Source organism: Limulus polyphemus, unplaced genomic scaffold (assembly GCF_000517525.1).
Source record: "Limulus polyphemus unplaced genomic scaffold, Limulus_polyphemus-2.1.2 Scaffold219, whole genome shotgun sequence".
Taxonomy (NCBI): domain Eukaryota; kingdom Metazoa; phylum Arthropoda; class Merostomata; order Xiphosura; family Limulidae; genus Limulus; species Limulus polyphemus.
Genome location: NW_013665829.1, coordinates 673,228 through 693,187, shown reverse-complemented (window position 1 = coordinate 693,187; position 19,960 = coordinate 673,228). Strand labels below are relative to the sequence as shown.

The following is a 19,960-nucleotide window of genomic DNA, read 5'->3' as shown; positions in this document are numbered from 1 at the left end:
CGAGGATTTGTGCCATCTTATTCTTAACGTATTTATTAAAAGCGTTGAGCGTTTACATTATATGTTTGGAGGATTTCAATCAAGGCAATAATTAAACCAAACGTTTCGTAGTTACTGAAATTAAGCTTTTACGTGATATATTTTGAAGACTTCGGTCAAAGAACTAGTAATTGACAATCAATAAACCAAGTGTTTAGCCTATGCTAAAAACTGTTTAAATAAGCTAAATTCTGGACTTGGATCACAAGACATCAAGGAAAAAGCTTTAGATATTATTTAATTTTTCATTAAAAGAAGTGATTGATAATGGTTTAAATTTCGCACAAAGCTACACCAGGGCTATCTTCGCTAGCCGTCCCTAATTTAGCAGTGAAAGACTAGGGGGAAAGCAGCTAGTCATCACCACCCATCGCCAACTCTTGGGCTACTCTTTTACCAACGAATAGTGGGATTGACCGTAACATTATAACGCCCCCACGGCTGAAAGAGAAAGCATGTTTGGTGGGACAGGGATTCGAACCCGCGACTCTCAGATTGAGAGCCAAGCGCCCTAACCACCTGGTAATGAAAGTATTTGACTACTGATGATATCTATATTATTCTATGGATACTCGCTAATGTGAAAAAAATATTATGAAGCTATGCACGTTTTTATAATATGTTCGTTTCAGAATGTTTGCAGAAAGTTACATAAAGAGCTATCAACACATAGCTGTTCCTAATTTCTAATTGACAGACCACGAGGAAGGCAGATGCTTAACAGCACCCACTACTAATACTGAGACAACTCTTGTCTGATCCATTTAGGGAAATTTGGCCATCCATTTTATAGTAGATTCACGGTCCCAAAATGCATAAACGTTTGTGCAGCAACTGGCTGCGAACCATGAACCCTCGTACTAATACATCAAAAATGCTAACCACTAGGCCACACTCCTTATCTGTGTATTGTTATTCCCAGCTAGGTCTTGGAATTCGTAATATTCGAACGTTTAATCTCTTAAATGACACAATTATTTTTAAAACAAAAAAATTAATCATTTGTCTCTTTGGTTGAATTATTGCAATGTAAATTGGTATAACTGAAATATGAGGTTTCTAGGTAATAAAGCAAATATTTCCAAACCCTGCAATTCATCTCAAGGCAAATATTTTGGAATCTTAAATACATTTGCGGATTAAGGTAGTAGAAATGTAGCGACGTGTTTTACAAGGTGACTAGGATATGTTAAAGTGATTTTAATGTAGAGACGTGTTTTACAAGGTGACTAGGATATGTTAAGCTGATTTTAATGTAGAGACATGTTTTACAAGGTCTTTAACATATCCTAGTCCGTCTCTACATTAAAATCAACCTTGTAAAACACTTTAACATATCCTAGTCTGATTTTAAATATTATACAAGGAAAATAAAGTTCTCTTCTAGTAATCAAATCAGTGGATTCCACGTGCACCTTTATAACTAAACACTCCTGACATTGGATGTCTGTGAAAAACACATTATTATGATAATACTAGGAGTTTCTCATAAGCGCTATGTCACAGTTATCGGACTTACACAACTAAACACTTTTTCCTGTTCCACAGCTCAAATTACCCATTAATCATGAGTAGCAAAAATATACTCAGTAATTATCATGTGAAGAACCATTTCATACTTGTAAGCCTGAATCAGTGAAGGATCTCACACAAATTAAAAAAGCCAGCTCTAAAATATAATTTAAAGCATGAGTCTGTTTTCTAGTACCACGCGTTGTTTAATAAAGCGTTAAAATGTTCCTAGGAGCGCTAATGTTTTTGAGTTGAACACGTACATACATAACACGTTGTTTAACGAAGCGTTAATTTTTCCTAATAATCCTATGTTTTTACTTGTAAACATAGCTATATATTATGTTGTCTAATAAAATGTTAATTGTTCCTAATAACACTATGATTTTTGACTTAACGACGTATATATATATATATATATATATCAATGTTGTTTAGTAAAGCGTTAATTATCGCCACAGATAAGGAGCATGATGTTGATAGTTCAGTCTCTACGTTAAACACAAATTCCGATCTGATGAAAAAGAAGGATCACATAGTTTATTCTAAATGGATGCTGTAAAACTAAGTTTGTATTTTTCAAACAAAGATAAGATTCATGTGCATAATATATTTAAATTTTAAAGTTGCTAAGGCAAACGTTTTCTTAATAGTACACTGGTAAAGATATATTGATGAGCAGGAGAAAACAATCCGCCATGAATTAGATTGAAAATAAATAGTTCAGTCTGTATTTTAAGCTAATATAAAAGGCTGTCCGGTTAGTAACCGAAAGATTAAGCGTTTGCGTATGAGGCTAAAGAAACCTGCCTCATTAGATTGCTAATAACTAGTTCAGAGTCTGTATCTCAAACTAAGAAGAAGCTGCTAGATTAGAAACACATGCAACTCAAACAAATTATTATATTATATTGGCAACAAATAATTCAGGACATGTAATTAAACACGGAACAAGCAGAGAAATAAGTCACAAGCTGTTAACCGCCTGTATTTTCAACCGAGAAAAATATTGTATTATATTGGCAACAAATAATTCAGGACTTGTAATTAAACACGGAACAAGCAAAGAAATAAGTCACAAGCTGTTAACCGCCTGTATTTTCAACCGAGAAAAATATTGTATTATATTGGCAACACAACGAACTCACAAAGTTTGTTTGTTTGTTTTGAATTTCGCGCAAAGCTACACGAGGGCTATCTGCGCTAGCCGTCCCTAATTTAGCAGTGTAAGACTAGAGGAAAGACAGCTAATCATCACTACCCACTGCCAACTCTCGGGATACTCTCTTACCAACGAATAGTGGGATTGATCGCTACATTATAACGCCCCCACGGCTGAAAGGGCAAGCATGTTTGGTGGGACGGGGATTCGAGCGCCCTAACTACCTGGCCAACGAACTCACAAAGTCATATCATACACTGTCATTGTTAGCAGTAAATTCTTAAAAATTTCTTAACTGTTCATGGAAACTTTTGTAACAAAAATCTGCCTATTTTCCAAGTTTTTTCTTATTGCTTTTATGAAAAGCTCTAAACATCAAATAACAACCATCCAACAGAAGAAGCAAAGTTAGGAACCCAATAATCCTTTAAATTTTCCAATAAATAATGTTAATGTTAAAGTAATATTTGAAATCTTTAATTTTTGGGCTTTTATTGCACTCGAAGATGCAAAATATCATAAGCACTTGTAAAAGGTGCTTTGCGAGGTCTACATCCTCCGGTCGACCGTAACACAGGCCTGCGAATTTAAACTCCATAAAAGTTGTGTTAGTCTTAATAACTGATTTCAGTAATTCAGCCACGCAGATTTCGAAAATAATATTCATTTTCTTCTATCACGTAAGAGCCCCCCCCCCCCCAATGGCACAGCGGCATGTCTGCGGACTTAGAACGCTAGAAACCGGGTTTCGATACCCGTGGTGGGCAGAGCACAGACAGCCCATTGTGTAGCTTTGTGCGTACTTCTAAATAAACAAACAAACTATCACGTAAGACTAAGACTCTTACTTAGATCAAATCATTATTTCGTTTACTACAATGAAGATTTTATTATTATAATGTTTGTTAATAAAAATACAAACAAACTGAAGAAAAGAGAAGAACATTGAAGTCAAACGATTATGCATCCTCATTCATCCTGATTTTTTTTGTTTTTGAAATCTACGTCTTTTAGTCTCAGAATTACGCGTAGTGGTCTTTTTTATGTATTGTGCTCTGACGTTTTGTGAAAAATCTGTACGTGATGAAGAAAAATGGGCATCATTTTCGGGTTCAGTGCACAGGAATTACTGTAGAACATGTAAAAATAAATATAAGGTTGAATACTCCCAACTGCTGGTTTGACCTTAATGTAACTGAAAATTTTCGAAACCACGAGTTACACCTTTCAGAATAGGATTCGACTAACAGCAATACTTTAAGGAAGGTGAGAAACAAATTAAGAAAAAGGAGGCAGGTTCACAAGCACATATATTTATGTTACGATACTCTCATCATTCAAAAGAAGTAACCTTATCTAATAACCTAAGTTTCTTGTTTTCATAAAACACTGAGTTATAAGCTTTGTGTGACACACCTGAGAGAGCAGAGTTGACTTTCCCGAACCGTTACGACCACATACAATAACAGGAGAGTGTCGCATGCGATTCTCATCCTCTAACATGAGTTGTTGAATATGGAGTAATGGTCCACAATCGCTGGCTAACGATTGAGAGACGCCTAGAGCGTGTAGGTTGTGATAGGCGTTGACAAGGTGAGCATGAGACTCCAACACCACTTCCTAGAGGTCACAGAAGAAACAAGTAAAACATTCTCAGTTAAAGTTTTCCTCATTTTCCACAACTCTGTAATCGTTAAGAGCATTAATCTTTAGGCGTTATTTTATAATGTTTTATCAACTTGGGATAAGCAATTTATCTTGAGATTATCTTAGGTTTCAATCTCATCTTTTGCCACCATGGAAATGTCCTTTATATTTAAAGAACTATAGAATTAGTTTGATATGTAAAAACTCCTTATGTTACGAAGTAAAAAAAAAAAGACAAAAGAAGCACAAAAAACAACTGAATGTTGCAACACAGACATATACAACTGCAAAATGTTTCATTAAAATTACTATACCGAAGACATTGATCAAGCCTGCCCTCCTCCCCTTCCGTAGTTAGTAACTTAAATACAGAAATAAATTATTTAAAAAAAATGTATCTTGTATTCTTGAACCTAAAATTCACACATATAACGAATTATTAATATTATTTTTCATAAATAATGTTGTATAAGCTTATATAAAGATTTTCTGTGTGACTTGTTTTCACTAATCATTTGTACAATTGATAGTTTTCATTTATTTTGTAAACAGAAATATTCACTATTAATAGCATGTGTTTACAGACAAGTCATATTAGATGGCTTAAAACTTATGTGTTATTTGTAAATTATAGCAGAAAGGTTCTTGAGCCTTCAGCACAATAAATAGTTCGAAATTAGATATAATTATTCACGAGTCTTTCGGTTGATTAAGTAACTGATAGTTCTTTATATATATGGGGTATTTCAAAGTTACTTCAGGATGACTATACAAAATTTATAAAGTTCTGGTATTGAGCGAAAGGAAGAAACCTACAACAACAACAAAACTGTTGAAAAGGTATTGATGCTCACTTGATGCTAAAAGTATGTATTTATGTATCTTAATTGAAAATATAAGCATCTTAGTGCGATGTTGTGTCATATGTAGCGCTCGCTATTCACTGCTCAAACAAAATGTTGTTAGATAAACTCAAAAACAAAATAAACAACCAATAACACATACACACTAAAGAAATAAAGGTAGAGAGTGTAATAATTGTTGGAGTCAAATATTAAAACTGAGCACGTTTTTGAGATAATGGATTTTTAATGGTATTACTACCGTGCAAAAACGGGTTTGGTAATTAGAGAATAAAATAAATAAAAGATGTTTGTATATAAACTGCACAGTTGCATATTCAGAAAGATATATATATACCGTTTGATGAGTTTTCTTTACTTTTTTTCATTTGAATTCATTTATATTTCAGTCTTTTCAAAGCTATTTATACATACTCTAAAGTTATTTGAGAAAAATATGATTTCACAAAAATATACATACCTATTTGATAAATTAAAAAAAAAAGCTTTTATTCGTCGTGCAAAAGCTAAGGTAACAAAATGTTTACTCTGAAAATGTAATAACACGTAGCTTCAAGGACCAATATCATTAAACAAGTGTCACAAAGATTCAATGGGAGGGAACAGTGAAATTGAGAAAATGAAAGTCCTCAAAGGTGATAAAATAAGCTGGAAACTGTCCTTTTCAAATTATAAAGCCTGTACTCAAATAGAAATTGGATCTATTCCTAGCTGGTTGGTCGGGAGAAGTTAAAAGATCCAGTTCCTTGAAGCGCAGGGAATTATTATTTTAAAAAAGACGTTTTTTTTTCTTTTCTAAATATTTGGCAGCTTACAGGATCCTCATTTACTACCTTTCACTCATTTTAAATTAAATTTTTTCTCTGTATTGCTCATATTAAACATTTTAATATGTGACTAGGTTTATTGATAATGCTGCATTTGCTTTTTAACGCATTGTACTCGTTGCATTCAATTTTGCTCTCTAGTGGCAAAGCGACATGTATGCGGGATTACATCGCTAGAAACCGGGTTTCGATACCCGTGGTGGGCAGAGCACAGACACCTTATTGTGTAGTTTTGTGCTTAACTTCAAACAAAGAAACATTTAACTGTTATGCTTTGTACGATATACATATATATATATATATATGTGTGTGTGTTTGCTTTTATCACCCTTCCCTTATTTTTCCACAATAATTTACAGTTTGTTTCATTATTACGTAATACTATATCTGTATGTTTTTGTTTTTGAATTTAACAAAGGGCGTGGCTTAATGGATAGCGTATCGATCTGTGGATCGAAAACATTAAAGTTTGAACTTGGATATACTGCTGAGCACGATTCACATTCTGTCAGCTGTGGGGGCGTCTTAACCGTGACAGCCAATTCCGCTATTCGATTAAGAATACATTTGTTGACGGCGAGTGCTGCTGACTGGCTTTCCTCCCTCAGAGTAGAAGCTCTAAATTAAGGGCAACCATGTTCGAACCTCAGGGTTTCTGACTTGGCCGCTTAGCCCATGTGTTGCATAAGGTCCCCCTCAACTAGGTTGTAAATACCAATACAATATAATTCACTAATCTAACGTTACTGAAACTATACTGATAAACGCATATGTTTCCTGGTGTAAGTTGAAAACATATGCCACAATTATAAGTTTGGAGTAACATTGCTTCAGAGATTCTGGACACGAAGTAAAAGACTTGTTGTTTATCAAACTGAGACATACAAAATATTGAAATAACTTAATAGACATATGTGGACTTATTTGATTTATTTATAATATTATTACTTTTTTTACAAGTTCGTTTTCTTTCTTACAATTTATTCCCACTTCAGAAGTATAATTCGTTGATGATTAGCAAGTAAAATATTCTTGAAACAAACAAAAGGTCCAAATGATTTGCTTATATGTTGCCGTTAAGCGCATAGTTACATAGTAGGTTATCTGTGCTGTGCCCACCATGGGTATCGAACCTTGGTTTTTAAGACTTCAGACATATCGTTGAGCCAGTGGGAACGCTTTAAACGATACCAAACTCATTAATACAGTCTTCCAACTTCCGTTGTAAACGATACCAAACTCATTAATACAGTCTTTCAACTTCCGTTGTAAACGATACTGAAATCATTAATACAGTCTTTCAACTTCTGTTGTAAACGATACTGAAATCATTAATACAGTCTTTCAACTTCCGTTGTGAATTAAAACATTCACCTACATGAAACTTCACGAAGCCTTAAAGAATATAGTAAGACTTGTTTTTCGAAATAGCCGAACTTAATCGGTAAGCTAGAAAGAAGAATTATTATATCAATGATAAGATATAAATTTGATGACTAGGAACCCGCTTTTCAGAAAATAAAAGTTTGAAGACGGTTTGAATGGGAAGCGAAGAAAACTTTATTATAAATGTGCAACGTTTCGACAAGATTATGTCAGCATCAGGTACAAGTCGCTTACAGAGAAACATGAATATACATACAGTATATAACAAAGAAGTCACACGACTGGAGATTGCTTAACAGTTTAGTAAAGGTATTTTGGTTCAACGGGGTGTGGGTTTAAGGTAAGGCTGTTTTATTCAATTAAGATAGCTTGGTATTTTGCGTTTGTTGATGTTTAAAATTACAGTGTCTTGTATGATATAATATGAACTGAATTATATATATATATACATTAACCTTCTTTTTCGTCAGTTTGTATTTTTTGACAACTGAGAAAAGAAATTCGAATGTTCATAGTTTTGTCGTCGTTATGTTTATAATAAATTTGACGTTTAAGCTTTTCTAGAGATTGAAAGCATAGTTTGAAACTTAAGGTTACTTTCAAAATTCATATTCCACTTAAGTTAATGGTTATTAAATATTCTAATTTCGGATTAGAGGACTACTGAGTGCTGATGAGAGCACAAACGCACAAATTACGAACGATTTTATACAAAGTTTCATCTTAGCAAATGGATCTCTCTATCTAAACACCATACCTGAACCGCCTTTTTCACGGTTGAAGGAAGACCCTCCCACTCAGGCGAGGAAACAGTGGCATCGCTGATCATTTCTTTTAGAGTTGACAAAATCACGTCTCCGAACTTGTCGAGATAATTTCCATGTTCCGAATTGTCAGGATCTACACCAGATTCTAGCCATGGAATGCTGACAGAAAAGAACAGAAAGTCAGGATCTACACCAGATTCTAGCCATGGAATGCTGACAGAAAGGAACAGAAAGTCAGGATCTACACCAGATTCTAGCCATGGAATGCTGACAGAAAGGAACAGAAAGTCCAAACAAATAGTCTTATATTTGGGGAAAAACAATAATCTTGGGTCTGAATGTATTTCTCAACGTAAAATATAAGAAAGTCTCGGGGAATCTAGACTTTAAGACACTCATGGGTAATATACAAATATAGGGAATAACGTGTGTTTAATGCTTAAATGAAATGGGATTGCGTATGACTTGATAATAGTTTACAATTCACGAGATACGTTAAAATGTACTTGTAAAGTAAGAGCCTCTTGAGAGTTAGACGGTAGAGATACTTTTGGGTGTAATGAGTATGTTAACTGGAAGACAAGTAAGTAAAATGTGACATCTTTAGTAGTACCTGAAGTAATGAACATTTTTTCTTTCTAGGGAGAGGATTATACTGTCAATTAACTCCTGGATTCCACTAATGCTTTCTTCCTCATAAGTGGCACCTTCTTGCGATGCGATGTCAGCATAGGATGAAGCATTAGTATCGGAAGTATTTAGGCCTAAAAAACAACAACATAACTTTAGTGAATACCAAATGCATAATATTGATATTAGATGAATGTTCTTGATGAAGTCTACAAGTCTGTATGTGTAGGCCTAAGAATAAATTGAATAAATACAATAACAAGTTATTCAATGCCTGTTCATTATCATATTTGTTATTTACTGTTGCAGAAGTGCTTGCTGAAATTCATTTATCTACCAAATTATACATTATTTTCACCATTCAGTTATATGTTTTTATGTAATATTCATTGAAAAATGTGATTTTCGTAAAGCAATATTCACTATATGATCACGTTTTATAATACACATGATAGTATTTACATTCAGATTGTGCTTTATATAACAGGGTGATGATTGTGGACTATTAATAATATCCGTCAGATGTTTATTCTATTATTTTTTATTTGTCTACCTAACCTTCTAGTGCTTAATTTACTTTACGAAAGTAGAGAAATGTGTTTATTTCGTTTCGAGAAGTTCGCACGAGGCCTATATGCTCTAACCATCCCTAATTTTGAAGTGATAGACTAGGTGGAAGGCAGGTAGTCAAAACCACCCAGCACTAACACTTGGGATACTATAATTTAGTAATTGGATTTGACATTCACTCTTACAACATACCAACTGCTCCAAAGTACGCAGCACGTTTTTTGCGGCAACGGGACGCGAGCCATGGACCCTCAAGTTAATAATTCGCCATGCTAACCAGCAGAACTACGCCTGGTCAAGTTAAGAAATAACAGTTTATAGGTTTACATAATAATAATAGTGGATCTAAATAATGCATATATGTTGCTGAGCAATAGAAATTCCATTGTTAGGTTTAACTCTGAAATCGATAAATCTTTAGAAACTAAATCGTATTTTACATCTGACAACCAGTCTTAAATCTCCTGTTGAAGCGGCATAATTTCTTTCTTTTTATAACCAAATAGAACTCTTTTGCTTTTATTTCGCTGTATTTAAACTTTTTAAGTATATCTGATACAACATTACTGAGTAGCATTGATCAACTTCATTTCTTTTATTTGTATCCCAGGGCTACGGAATGGATGTAATTTTGCTCGAGCGAGGTCTGTTATATTCTATTTGAAATTCCGAATTCATGCATCGTTAAACACCGAACTAAAAATACGGTACAGAGAACTTCAATCTAAAAAAAAAAAAATCAGTAGTAGCTCTGATAATACAGTTTGAGTTCCGTTAGATTCTTAAGCCTGAGGGCTTCATTTTACGTTTAGAAAACATTTTTATGCGACCATTTAAATGACTGTTTGTTTCTGTTGATTTTACAACTACTACCAAACATTCGGAACGTTATAAATAAGTTTTGTTCAGTGATCTGAAAGTTGAAGTTTTCAACTTGAATGCCCCCCCCCCCAGTGGCACAGCGACATGTCTGTGGACTTACACCGCTAGAAACCGGGTTTCGATACCCGTAGTGGGCAGAGCACAGATAGCCCATTGTGTAGCTTTGTGCTTAAGTACAAATAAACAAACAATTACAAACAAACAACTTGAATGTCACTTATGGGCACGTGAACTAAGCGACCAAGTTAGAGAACCATAAGGTTCAGGTTAGTTTTCTTAATTTATAACTTCTGACCAGAGGGATGACAGACATACTGAAGCACCAGCCATCACAAGGACTTTGTCCAGCTCTTTAAAACGAATAACTGGATTACTTGCCTCTTTTGTTTCGTGCCCACACGTAAAACTGCTGAGCTTGTTCAGCGGCATTTCGCCTCCAACCCCAAGATCCTCAGTCATTAGCCCGACACGCTAACCACTAGTCTGACTAAGCATCGTAATATAATGATAGAAACATTTAAAATGTGAAATGTAAGAACGGATTCTTAATTTTTAATTTCTAGTTATCAGATAGATCCTACCATACTCGTACATTATCTACCTGTCTTAAAACTCCAACTGCCACACTTGAAAAACCGTATTAGTCCAAAATAATGTATGGAAATAATATAACCTTGCATGATTAATATCGCCAATTGACAACACAAACTACTGTGTTTAAAATGGCGATCATATCAGGCAAAACACACACACACAAATAGGGTTGTTAATCTGTACAATGTTTAACATAGTGATACATTTGTCGAATGATACCTAAAGGCTCTACAAATCAGATCTTTCATCCGTCAAGCTTGAGTGCTATAACACTAAAATTTGGGGTTCTACCCAAGCGAAGACACAACACAGATATTCCATTCTTCGGTTTTGTTTTTAACAACAAACAAATAAAATTAGCTGTCAAAATATTTATTGTCATATTGTCGGTGAGTTTCAGTGGATTAGATAACAACAAACCTTATTACGAAACTAAACAGATAAATAATCTACAAACATCGCGTTTTCATAAGAGCAAAGTTATTTACTTAGAACATATTGTATTTGGTTATTTAATATATTATCGAACCCATAAATAGACAAAAAATAAACACTAGAATGTACAATAAGGATTGATCAAAAACTTGGAGTAAGACTAAAAGAGTCAAACTAGAAAAGTACTTAGTAAAGTTTAAGTGATGTTGCTTGAATATTTTATCTGGAAATATTTTGTACGGATCTATTGCTTGATGTTCTGTTGAAAATAAGTTTTCGGTTTAGGATCAAAATAGCATAAGAAATCCCTCTAACCCACAACCAGTTACGTGATAAATTATTCAACAATTTTACACACAAACAATAATGCATAAAACAAGCAAAACAAAACCAAAAACGATTGCTTCGTGCAGACTCTCATGTCGTATGTCCAAAATTAAAGAAGCTATAATGCTGATTAAGAAGGTTATGTTTAAAATTATAGCTTGAATTCCTGAAGATTGGACCTTAATTTACATAAGCGATGGATTAAAACTGCGAAATAATTTAAAATTCTAAGTCCTAGTCATACTATGGCACTTAATTTCTTGACCTTTGTCATGTTTATTGCTTGCTTAAACTGTGCCGAATCGCACTTAGAGAAAGAAATGCGTAAAATAAAAAAAAAGGTTGAAGTAAAAGTATTTCCAACATTTTTGGCGAAATTAGCAGAAAAATTATTACCGAAATAAATTAAAAATAAGTGCTGTTTTAGAAATGTTGGCATATTGTGGATTTGTTAGTTAAATCATTTCTGAAAAAAAAGTAAGAAGGAATATTTCTGCGTTGAAAACATAAATTAAGATTTCTGAACTTTGTTTTAACCAAACCATTTCTTTAATTAACAACACTGTTGGTTAGTTAAATCATTTCTGAAAAAAAGTAAGAAGAATTATTTCTGTGTTGAAAACATAAATTAAGATTTCTGAACTTTGATTAAACCAAACTATTTCTTCAGTAACTAATACACTATTGCACAAATCTATATAAGGATTCTATCAATGTTAGAAAATATTATAATTCATTTCTGAACTTAAGAAGCTCATTTATCACAGTTGTATTAATTCTAAATATAAGTAATTCTTGAAATAAGGTATGGTCTATGAGTTATTCTGTGTTATTTTTATAAAGCAGTTAAAAATTTATATAAAATTCTTACCTTCGAACTGCCTGATAACACATAACATTCGCTGACTAGCTGCCTTTGAGAGTTGTAACGCCTCATCGAAATGTGCATGTACTCCTGAAGAAAATCATTTTATTAACAAAAAAATCACACAAATTCTGTATAGGTTAATTAATAAACATATAAAATATGCTATTTGCTTTAAATTCTATATTTCATTTAAGTCACAGCAAATTAAGTTAGCCATATAGAACTAGTATTATTAGGCCTAATAATAATACTAATAAAAATTAAGCTAAACTTCAAACGATTTTTTACAACCCTCTTAGACCCTCTCTGATTTAAAATCCGAATGAACTAATTAAAACGAATCTCTAAAAAAACCAACAACAACAAAAAACATACAGCTTCCTATTGTTGTCATTGCTTCGCCGGCATTTGACGTTTTGAACCGTATCAACTAGCACTATTGTTTGCTTTCAGTAAATATGCAGATAAGGTTTTAAGACTCATTTATTCAGTACGTTAAGATTAAACTTGCCTTTCAAATAGATCAAATAGGAGAATTTAAAAATCTGAGTGTATTTAGGAAGTTGAGTGGAAAATATTTCACAACAACGAACTACGCTACACAAAATAATTAGAATAACCGTAATTTGTGGTATTCTTGTTATCGCACTTTTATGAAATAATGCGATTCCCCCACTACATTAGTTCATTGTTACGAAAATCAGGCATCTGTGATTAAACGCAAATTCTTGGTTTTTTTATACTATATATAATATGTGTAGTGGTCTAATTGCTGTTTTGTCTCAGTTGTTCAGGAACCATGGCTATACCTCAGAAAAGGCATTTGTATGTTGGAACTCTATAGATTTATCAAAAGGTCCTATATCACATCATGTTGTTGCAAGTGGTAGTATGGAATATCCTGCTCAGCTTAGACTATCCTGTCCAGGATACAGATGAGCATTTTGTGAAAGACAGTTGAAAAAGAGGAGTCATCGGTAGCAGAAAATTGAGGTGATTTGAACAGGCAAAAAACGAAGCTATTTATTGGGCCAAATTCAAGGCATATAAGATTATGTCTCAAAGGCTGTGACTGCCTATGTACATGATCTGTAGCTTCTGCATGAAGAAACATACTCAGGAATGGTTAAGATGAATCAAGAAGGAATCTGGATTAATAAATTTATTGAAGATTTACTGAATGAACCCATGAAGCACCAAATAGGTCTTAGGGACTTAAAAGCAATTTAAATTATTAACTTTAACCCTTTGGCAGAAATATAGATATCAGCGGCATTTGCAGCAGAGTAGGAGTCACAGGTATGGTATAGCAGAGTCCTCTTACGAAGAGGGACAGCTAACAAAAGTATTTTGCTGATTAAAAGATATCCCATAGCTGCTAGAAGAATGACAGCATGTTTGATCCAGAATTATGTTTCTGTTGGGAGAGACAATGTTCTATAGACGAAAGTGGAAAATCCATTTCAATTTGCATGCCGGGGGAGGAGTTGCCTGTTTTAGCTAAGTGAAGCCAGAAAATGAATATATATATAAATACTGTTATTCGGTGTAATCCTGGGATGAAGGTAGCTAGGGAAAACAAGTAACGACAGCCTCAACTCAGCCATTTTTCAAACCAGCACATCTCCAATCAAGTAACGTGAAAGGATGCTAGAGATGGGCTGGCATGAACTCTATGGCTACAACAAGAAATAAATCCAGAGCTGTCATCTGAGGACTGAAAACAGTGGATTGCAAAAGACACAGAAGGGATTTGGCAATAGCAAGAATATTATCACCAGTGTTTACTATTAAACGATTTCTGACAATGAATTCATAGGTCGTAACCTTTAAATAACTGGAAGATTAGTTGTTATTGTTAAAGTAATTGAAGTGGTGAACTCAGAGATATTGATAATCATCCAAACAGATTAAAAGATGAATTTCCGAGTTATCTCAGTCGAGCCAGAAATCTGAGAAAATAATTACCCGGACGAAGATGTCAACACTATCAAGTGGTACTGTCAATTAAGCTCAGAAAGGAGGTTCGTGCATGTAATTATAAATTATAAAAAGATCAAAGAACTCGTACTGATAAAAAAGAAAATATTAATACGGTTGAAAAATGAAGTCATTGTCTTTAGTCTCAGTCAAGAAAATTTGCGGGAAGTGACGACAATACTGTGTGCAGTAAATAACTAGGATGGTTATAGCACATGTAAAGTCGCTGTTTATGTTTAGAAGTACAAAGTGTGTGGCAGTACTTTTCATTCATGAAGTAACTAAAACTTTGAACTTGTTTTAAAGAAGCAAAACAGCTTAACAAGGGAATAATTTTGTATTTCTATAGAAATCTGACGAAATGCTTTATTTTAAAGCTATGATGAATAAATCAAATGAAATCTGTAAACAAAACCGACTGCATTTTTAGGTAATTTTTATCGTGTTAGTTCTACTAATTTTAATGGTTCTCCTTCTTTCGGTATTCAAAATCTCAAATTTAAAAGTTCTTGTACTGAATATATAAATAGCTTATAAAATAAAGTTTTTGTCTATCATAATCCAGTCCAACTCATGAGTTTTCGTATTGAAAGATGCGCCTCTGGAGCGGTGACTAATGGTAAACAAAAGATAGAGCTGAAATGTTAATTTTTACACACTTCTGATTTAAGGAATGTGGAAAGAAAGCAAATATACAGTCTCGTGTTACGTTTATTGCGCATATTAGGTTATTACGCATGTTACAGCAACTTAGTTATCGTTCAGCAACTTTGTGTTTCAAAAGGAAAGGATAATAACAAAAAGAAAGTGAAGACTAAAAACATAAAAATATTTTTTTTGTAGTCAAAACGTATGTCAGCAACTGAACGATTTATATTTGAACACCGAAATCAAAATAATGAACTTTGGTGATGCAAATAGACGTATGTTTGATACGTAAGTTACGAGGATATCAGTTGCAGGGTAATGTTGATACTAAACAACAGAAACGATCAATATACCTACAAGGTGATGTAAGTTAAACAGATGATAGAAGTCTTTATCAAAACTTTATTTTGATGAAAATAAAGATACAAGTTAGCAACACATACAAAATAATTTGGCTTCATGAATCAACCAATAACTACTTCGTACTTGATACTAGAAATAAACGACCTTTTTTACACCAAGATGTTGTTTTTATTTAATTAGACAGTCAAAATTTAAACCACTCGAAGCTTTGTTTTGAATTTCGCGCAAAGCTACACGAGGGCTATCTGCGCTAGCCATCCCTAATTTAACAGTGTAAGACTAGAGGGAAGGCAGCTAGTCATCACCACCCACCGCCAACTCTTGGGCTACTCTTTTACCAACGAATAGTGGGATTGACCATCACATTATAACGCTCCCACGGCTGAAAGGGCGAGCATGTTTGGTGTGATGGGGAATCGAACCGCGACCCTCAGATTGCGAATCGCGCGCCCTAACCACCTGGCCATGCCGGCCCTTGAAGTTTTGTACTATCAGTTTCGTTTTTTGTTTTAGTGAACGCTCCTGAAGAAGCTGTAACGCGAAAATGTTGAGTGTCTAATTAAATAAAAACAACATTTTGGTGTCATAAGGTTGTTTATTTCTAGTATTAATGTCTTCTATACACCAATATGCACTACTGAAATTAAATACTTCGTACTTAGAATAATGAAATCGTTATAAATATAAGAGTTTGAATCGTTGATAGTTTTTGACCTGGCAAATAATATTATTAGATAAACGCGTACCTAACTCAAAATTTCATTCGTTAAAAGGCAAAAGATCACTCAAGGGAATTCATATGTGTGAATTAGTGATATCATACGTTTGAATTAACTCTGCCTGGATGAAACTGTGTCAAATATGTTTTATTATACGAAAAAAATTAATGTAATTTAAAAGAAGTACAATTTGTTTAATGACAGTTTCCGTAGATCTGATAATACATTAATATTTCACAGGAGTTTTATCTAGATTTTTGGGTTATATAAGTATTTCAAAATAAACGCCCCCCCCAGTGGCACAGCGGTATATCTGCGGACTTACAACACTAGTATCCGGGTTTCGATACCTGTGGTGGGCAGAGCACAGATAGCCCATTGTGTAGTTTTGTGCTTAATTACAAACAAACATTCAAAATAAATATGTGCTTAAACTAGAATTTACGTTTTAAAAAGCTAAAATAACCTTTAGTAGTAGCATTTTTTTGATATTCATCAGTTATTTGAAAATTAATAGCCAAATTAATTTCAGTAAAATTAGTGATTAGATACATTTACTATATTATCAAAACATTTGCTCTATACTGCTATGGCAGTCCTTTTTTGCCTTTAATTCACCAGCGAACCCCAAACCAGTCACACCCAAAGCGAATACTCTACCAACTGAGCTAAATGTTTAACACACTAGTAATTGCCCGTTTTGTTACTTTGTTACCAGTTTGACGTTTGTACTTCTTCGTGAAAAGATTAAGGCTTTATATTTGCTTTTCAGATTTTATTATGTACACCATCGTAAAGCGAAGCTCCAATAATCGGGTTATTAAAAGTTAAAGGTCAAAAATGTGAGATTTAAAGAAATAGCTTTTTTATTTATTTAGGGAAAGAAAAAGTTATCAAACACGATCATACCATTTAAACTTTATTTAATTTTGTGGAAGATCTATTTTCTTTAATATCACGTAGAACACTGCTAGTGTGCTTGAAGTTTGACGACGTAATTAAGTTTAACTTTAAGAAACTCGTAGGTTTGAGATAAATGGATTTTGGGTTTAATGACGAAAGTGTAGACCTGATATAAATTGGCAATTGGATGAGCGGTAAATCTATGTGGTATATTAGATTAAAATTCAAGGCAGGACATGTACTCTTATTCAAAATAACCTATTACAGTCGGGAACGTCTCTGTGTAATAATTGGGTTAAACGTAGACACACATACATGATATAAAAAGGTTATTTCGATGATGGGCCTGCCCTATCGAGCTTAAAAAAAAGGACTTTTGAGTTTGTTAAAAGGCATAGAGATGTGATTTCTATTCCAAATAGTTAGGTTACATTTAGAGAAAGTCACAGCTGATTTAAATAAACGACGGTTTTCATCAGGTGACTATACACACCTGACATAAAATACCGTCTCTGCTTCTGTCGATTCACTTGATTAATTAAGCCTTCCTCAAAAGCCACCCGAGCGCCATATTGGATTATTCTCGTTAAAGTCTCAGCATCTTCGGTCCAGCTCTGTACTTGTTGGAGAAACTGTTTCTTCTTACATTGGGCTGGACGCCTGATAAAAAATACATTAGAAGATGTCTACTTCATCATCATTCCCAGTAATTTTCAGATATTGCTGTTCTTGCTGTAAGCCTTCTGTTAACTAAATGGTATATGGATATGCTTATTTGAATCAATGTGTGACAGATGCACATACGTAAAATAGTTTTTAGATTTTTGGTAGCATTGTTTATTAAAATAGCATTTATTTACTTAAAATTTCTCTTTGCAACTTGAAAGGAGGTTTTATTACTTAACTTTCTGCTTTTTCAACGCTAAAAAGTAATATTGGCATCTTTAATAAATTTCGAACAAAAGGTTAATGTTCTTAATAAGGTAATTGTTAAATTGATAAACATAGAAACATACTTTGTTTAAATAAATTAATTGATAAAACATATTGGAGGGTATAATTTAGACACCTTAACGAAGTCATTCATAATCCACAATGATACACGGAATGAATATAAATAATTAAATAACTGTTAGTTTGGTACGTTTTTGAAATAAACTATACATAGTTATGACAAATTAATTTACCATAATACAAGCTTATATTCCTATCTTATTAATATAAAATAATCATTCTAAAACATACATATTGTGAAACGTTTCCAAAAGTTTTGTTATTTATTACTTGACAATATTTGGAACTAGAAAGACACACTTTTTAAACTTTAGCATTAACCAATCTTAAATATACACCAAACAATTCTTAACCCTCAAAATATTGGTCTAGGTGCCAAGATCCTCGCCCTATCTCAATTTGTTTTCTAGTTTGACCTTTTATTTCAAAATCCCAATTTGTTACCATTATAACTAAATAGGCTGCCCTTTATTATTGGGTTAAATTTTTCAACATTTTTTCAATTGGTCCTCGGGATAACTTTACCCTTGTATTAAAGATTTATGACAATCAGATGAAAACAAAACACTCGCCGTCATGCACATGTAATAAATTATTCTAGCTAGTTTAACAACAAATGCAAACATTTTATTCCTCTTGCTAACAGTACTAACCTCATTGAAAGAAGATTATTGTTGTCATCAATCAGTATAAACAGAATTTCTAGACGTAAACCAAGAAAGTGTTATAAACAATTCACTCCCCCCAAATATCGGAATTCATAAGAAGAAGCTACTAATACTGATAACACAGGCCTGCGATTATTTTATTGTCTTGAAATGTTCTACAGTCATTCCTGTACGCTGAATCCGAAAATGATATCTATTTCAATTCATCACGTACAGATTTTTCACAAAACGTCATAACGCAATACATCAAAGAAAGACCACAATACGTAGTTTGATAGTGAAAGACGTAGATTTCACAAAAATAATCAGGATGAATGATGATGCATATTCGATTGACATCAATGTTCTTCCCTTTTCTTCAGTTTGTTTGTACTTTTGTTAACCAACATAATAATAAAAAAATGTTCATTGTGGTAAACGAAATAATAATTTGATCTAAGTAAAAGTGTTTTCTTCTCGATTTATACAAATTCCTTGCGTGACAGAAAAAAAAATGAATATTATTTTTGAAATTTGCGTAGTTGAATTATGGAAAATCCGTTATTAAAACCAAAACAATTTTTATGAAGTTTAAATTCGCAGGCCTGTGTAACCTGTATTGCACGTTCTTTTAACTTAAACAACTTATGTTATATAGTAGAATAAAAGTAAAATGGACATTGTGGCAGAAATGCCACAGAAATCTCGTTGCTGCTTTTCAGCTAGTATTGACAGAATACAAATATAATATTCCTATATGTATATAATAATAATAATTTGACAATTTAAATTTCACTTTCTGTTAATGTTATATTTCGTATAACAACTTGTTTTATTCTTTCTTTAAACTTTCACAGTTATTCAAAATTATTTACAGAACTAGTTCCGTAGTTTTCACTACTTTTCAATTGTCTATATTTTATCTTAAAAAACAACACAATTTAAATATAAAATCTGGTCTTTTAAAATATTTTTGGGTTTGGAATATATAGAATCACCGCAAATTGTATACTTCCTGATTAAATTTATAAAACTTTAAATAGATTACTTCATAACAAAATATAAATCTTGTGAAATTCTAACATAATTTTCTAATATACTTAAAAGTTACAATAAACTACAAAGTTAAAGATTATAAGTTATATATATATATATATATATACCTAATACAAAATTT

At 33.0% G+C, this 19,960-nt stretch overlaps 1 protein-coding gene across 5 annotated transcripts in view; it reads right to left on the bottom strand.

Moving 5' to 3' along the window:
* LOC106478511 (NACHT domain- and WD repeat-containing protein 1-like) overlaps positions 1–19,960 on the bottom strand; it is a 164,530-nt gene that overhangs the window by 52,990 nt on the left and 91,580 nt on the right. For all 5 annotated transcript variants that reach the window (XM_022382126.1, XM_022382129.1, XM_022382130.1 and 2 more), the window contains 5 exons: positions 17,616–17,782; positions 12,513–12,596; positions 8,817–8,967; positions 8,194–8,362; positions 4,130–4,333 (listed from right to left, as the gene is read on the bottom strand). In XM_022382126.1, coding sequence (XP_022237834.1) covers positions 4,130–4,333; positions 8,194–8,362; positions 8,817–8,967; positions 12,513–12,596; positions 17,616–17,782 — 775 coding nt within the window. The remainder of the gene's footprint in view (positions 1–4,129; positions 4,334–8,193; positions 8,363–8,816; positions 8,968–12,512; positions 12,597–17,615; positions 17,783–19,960) is intronic.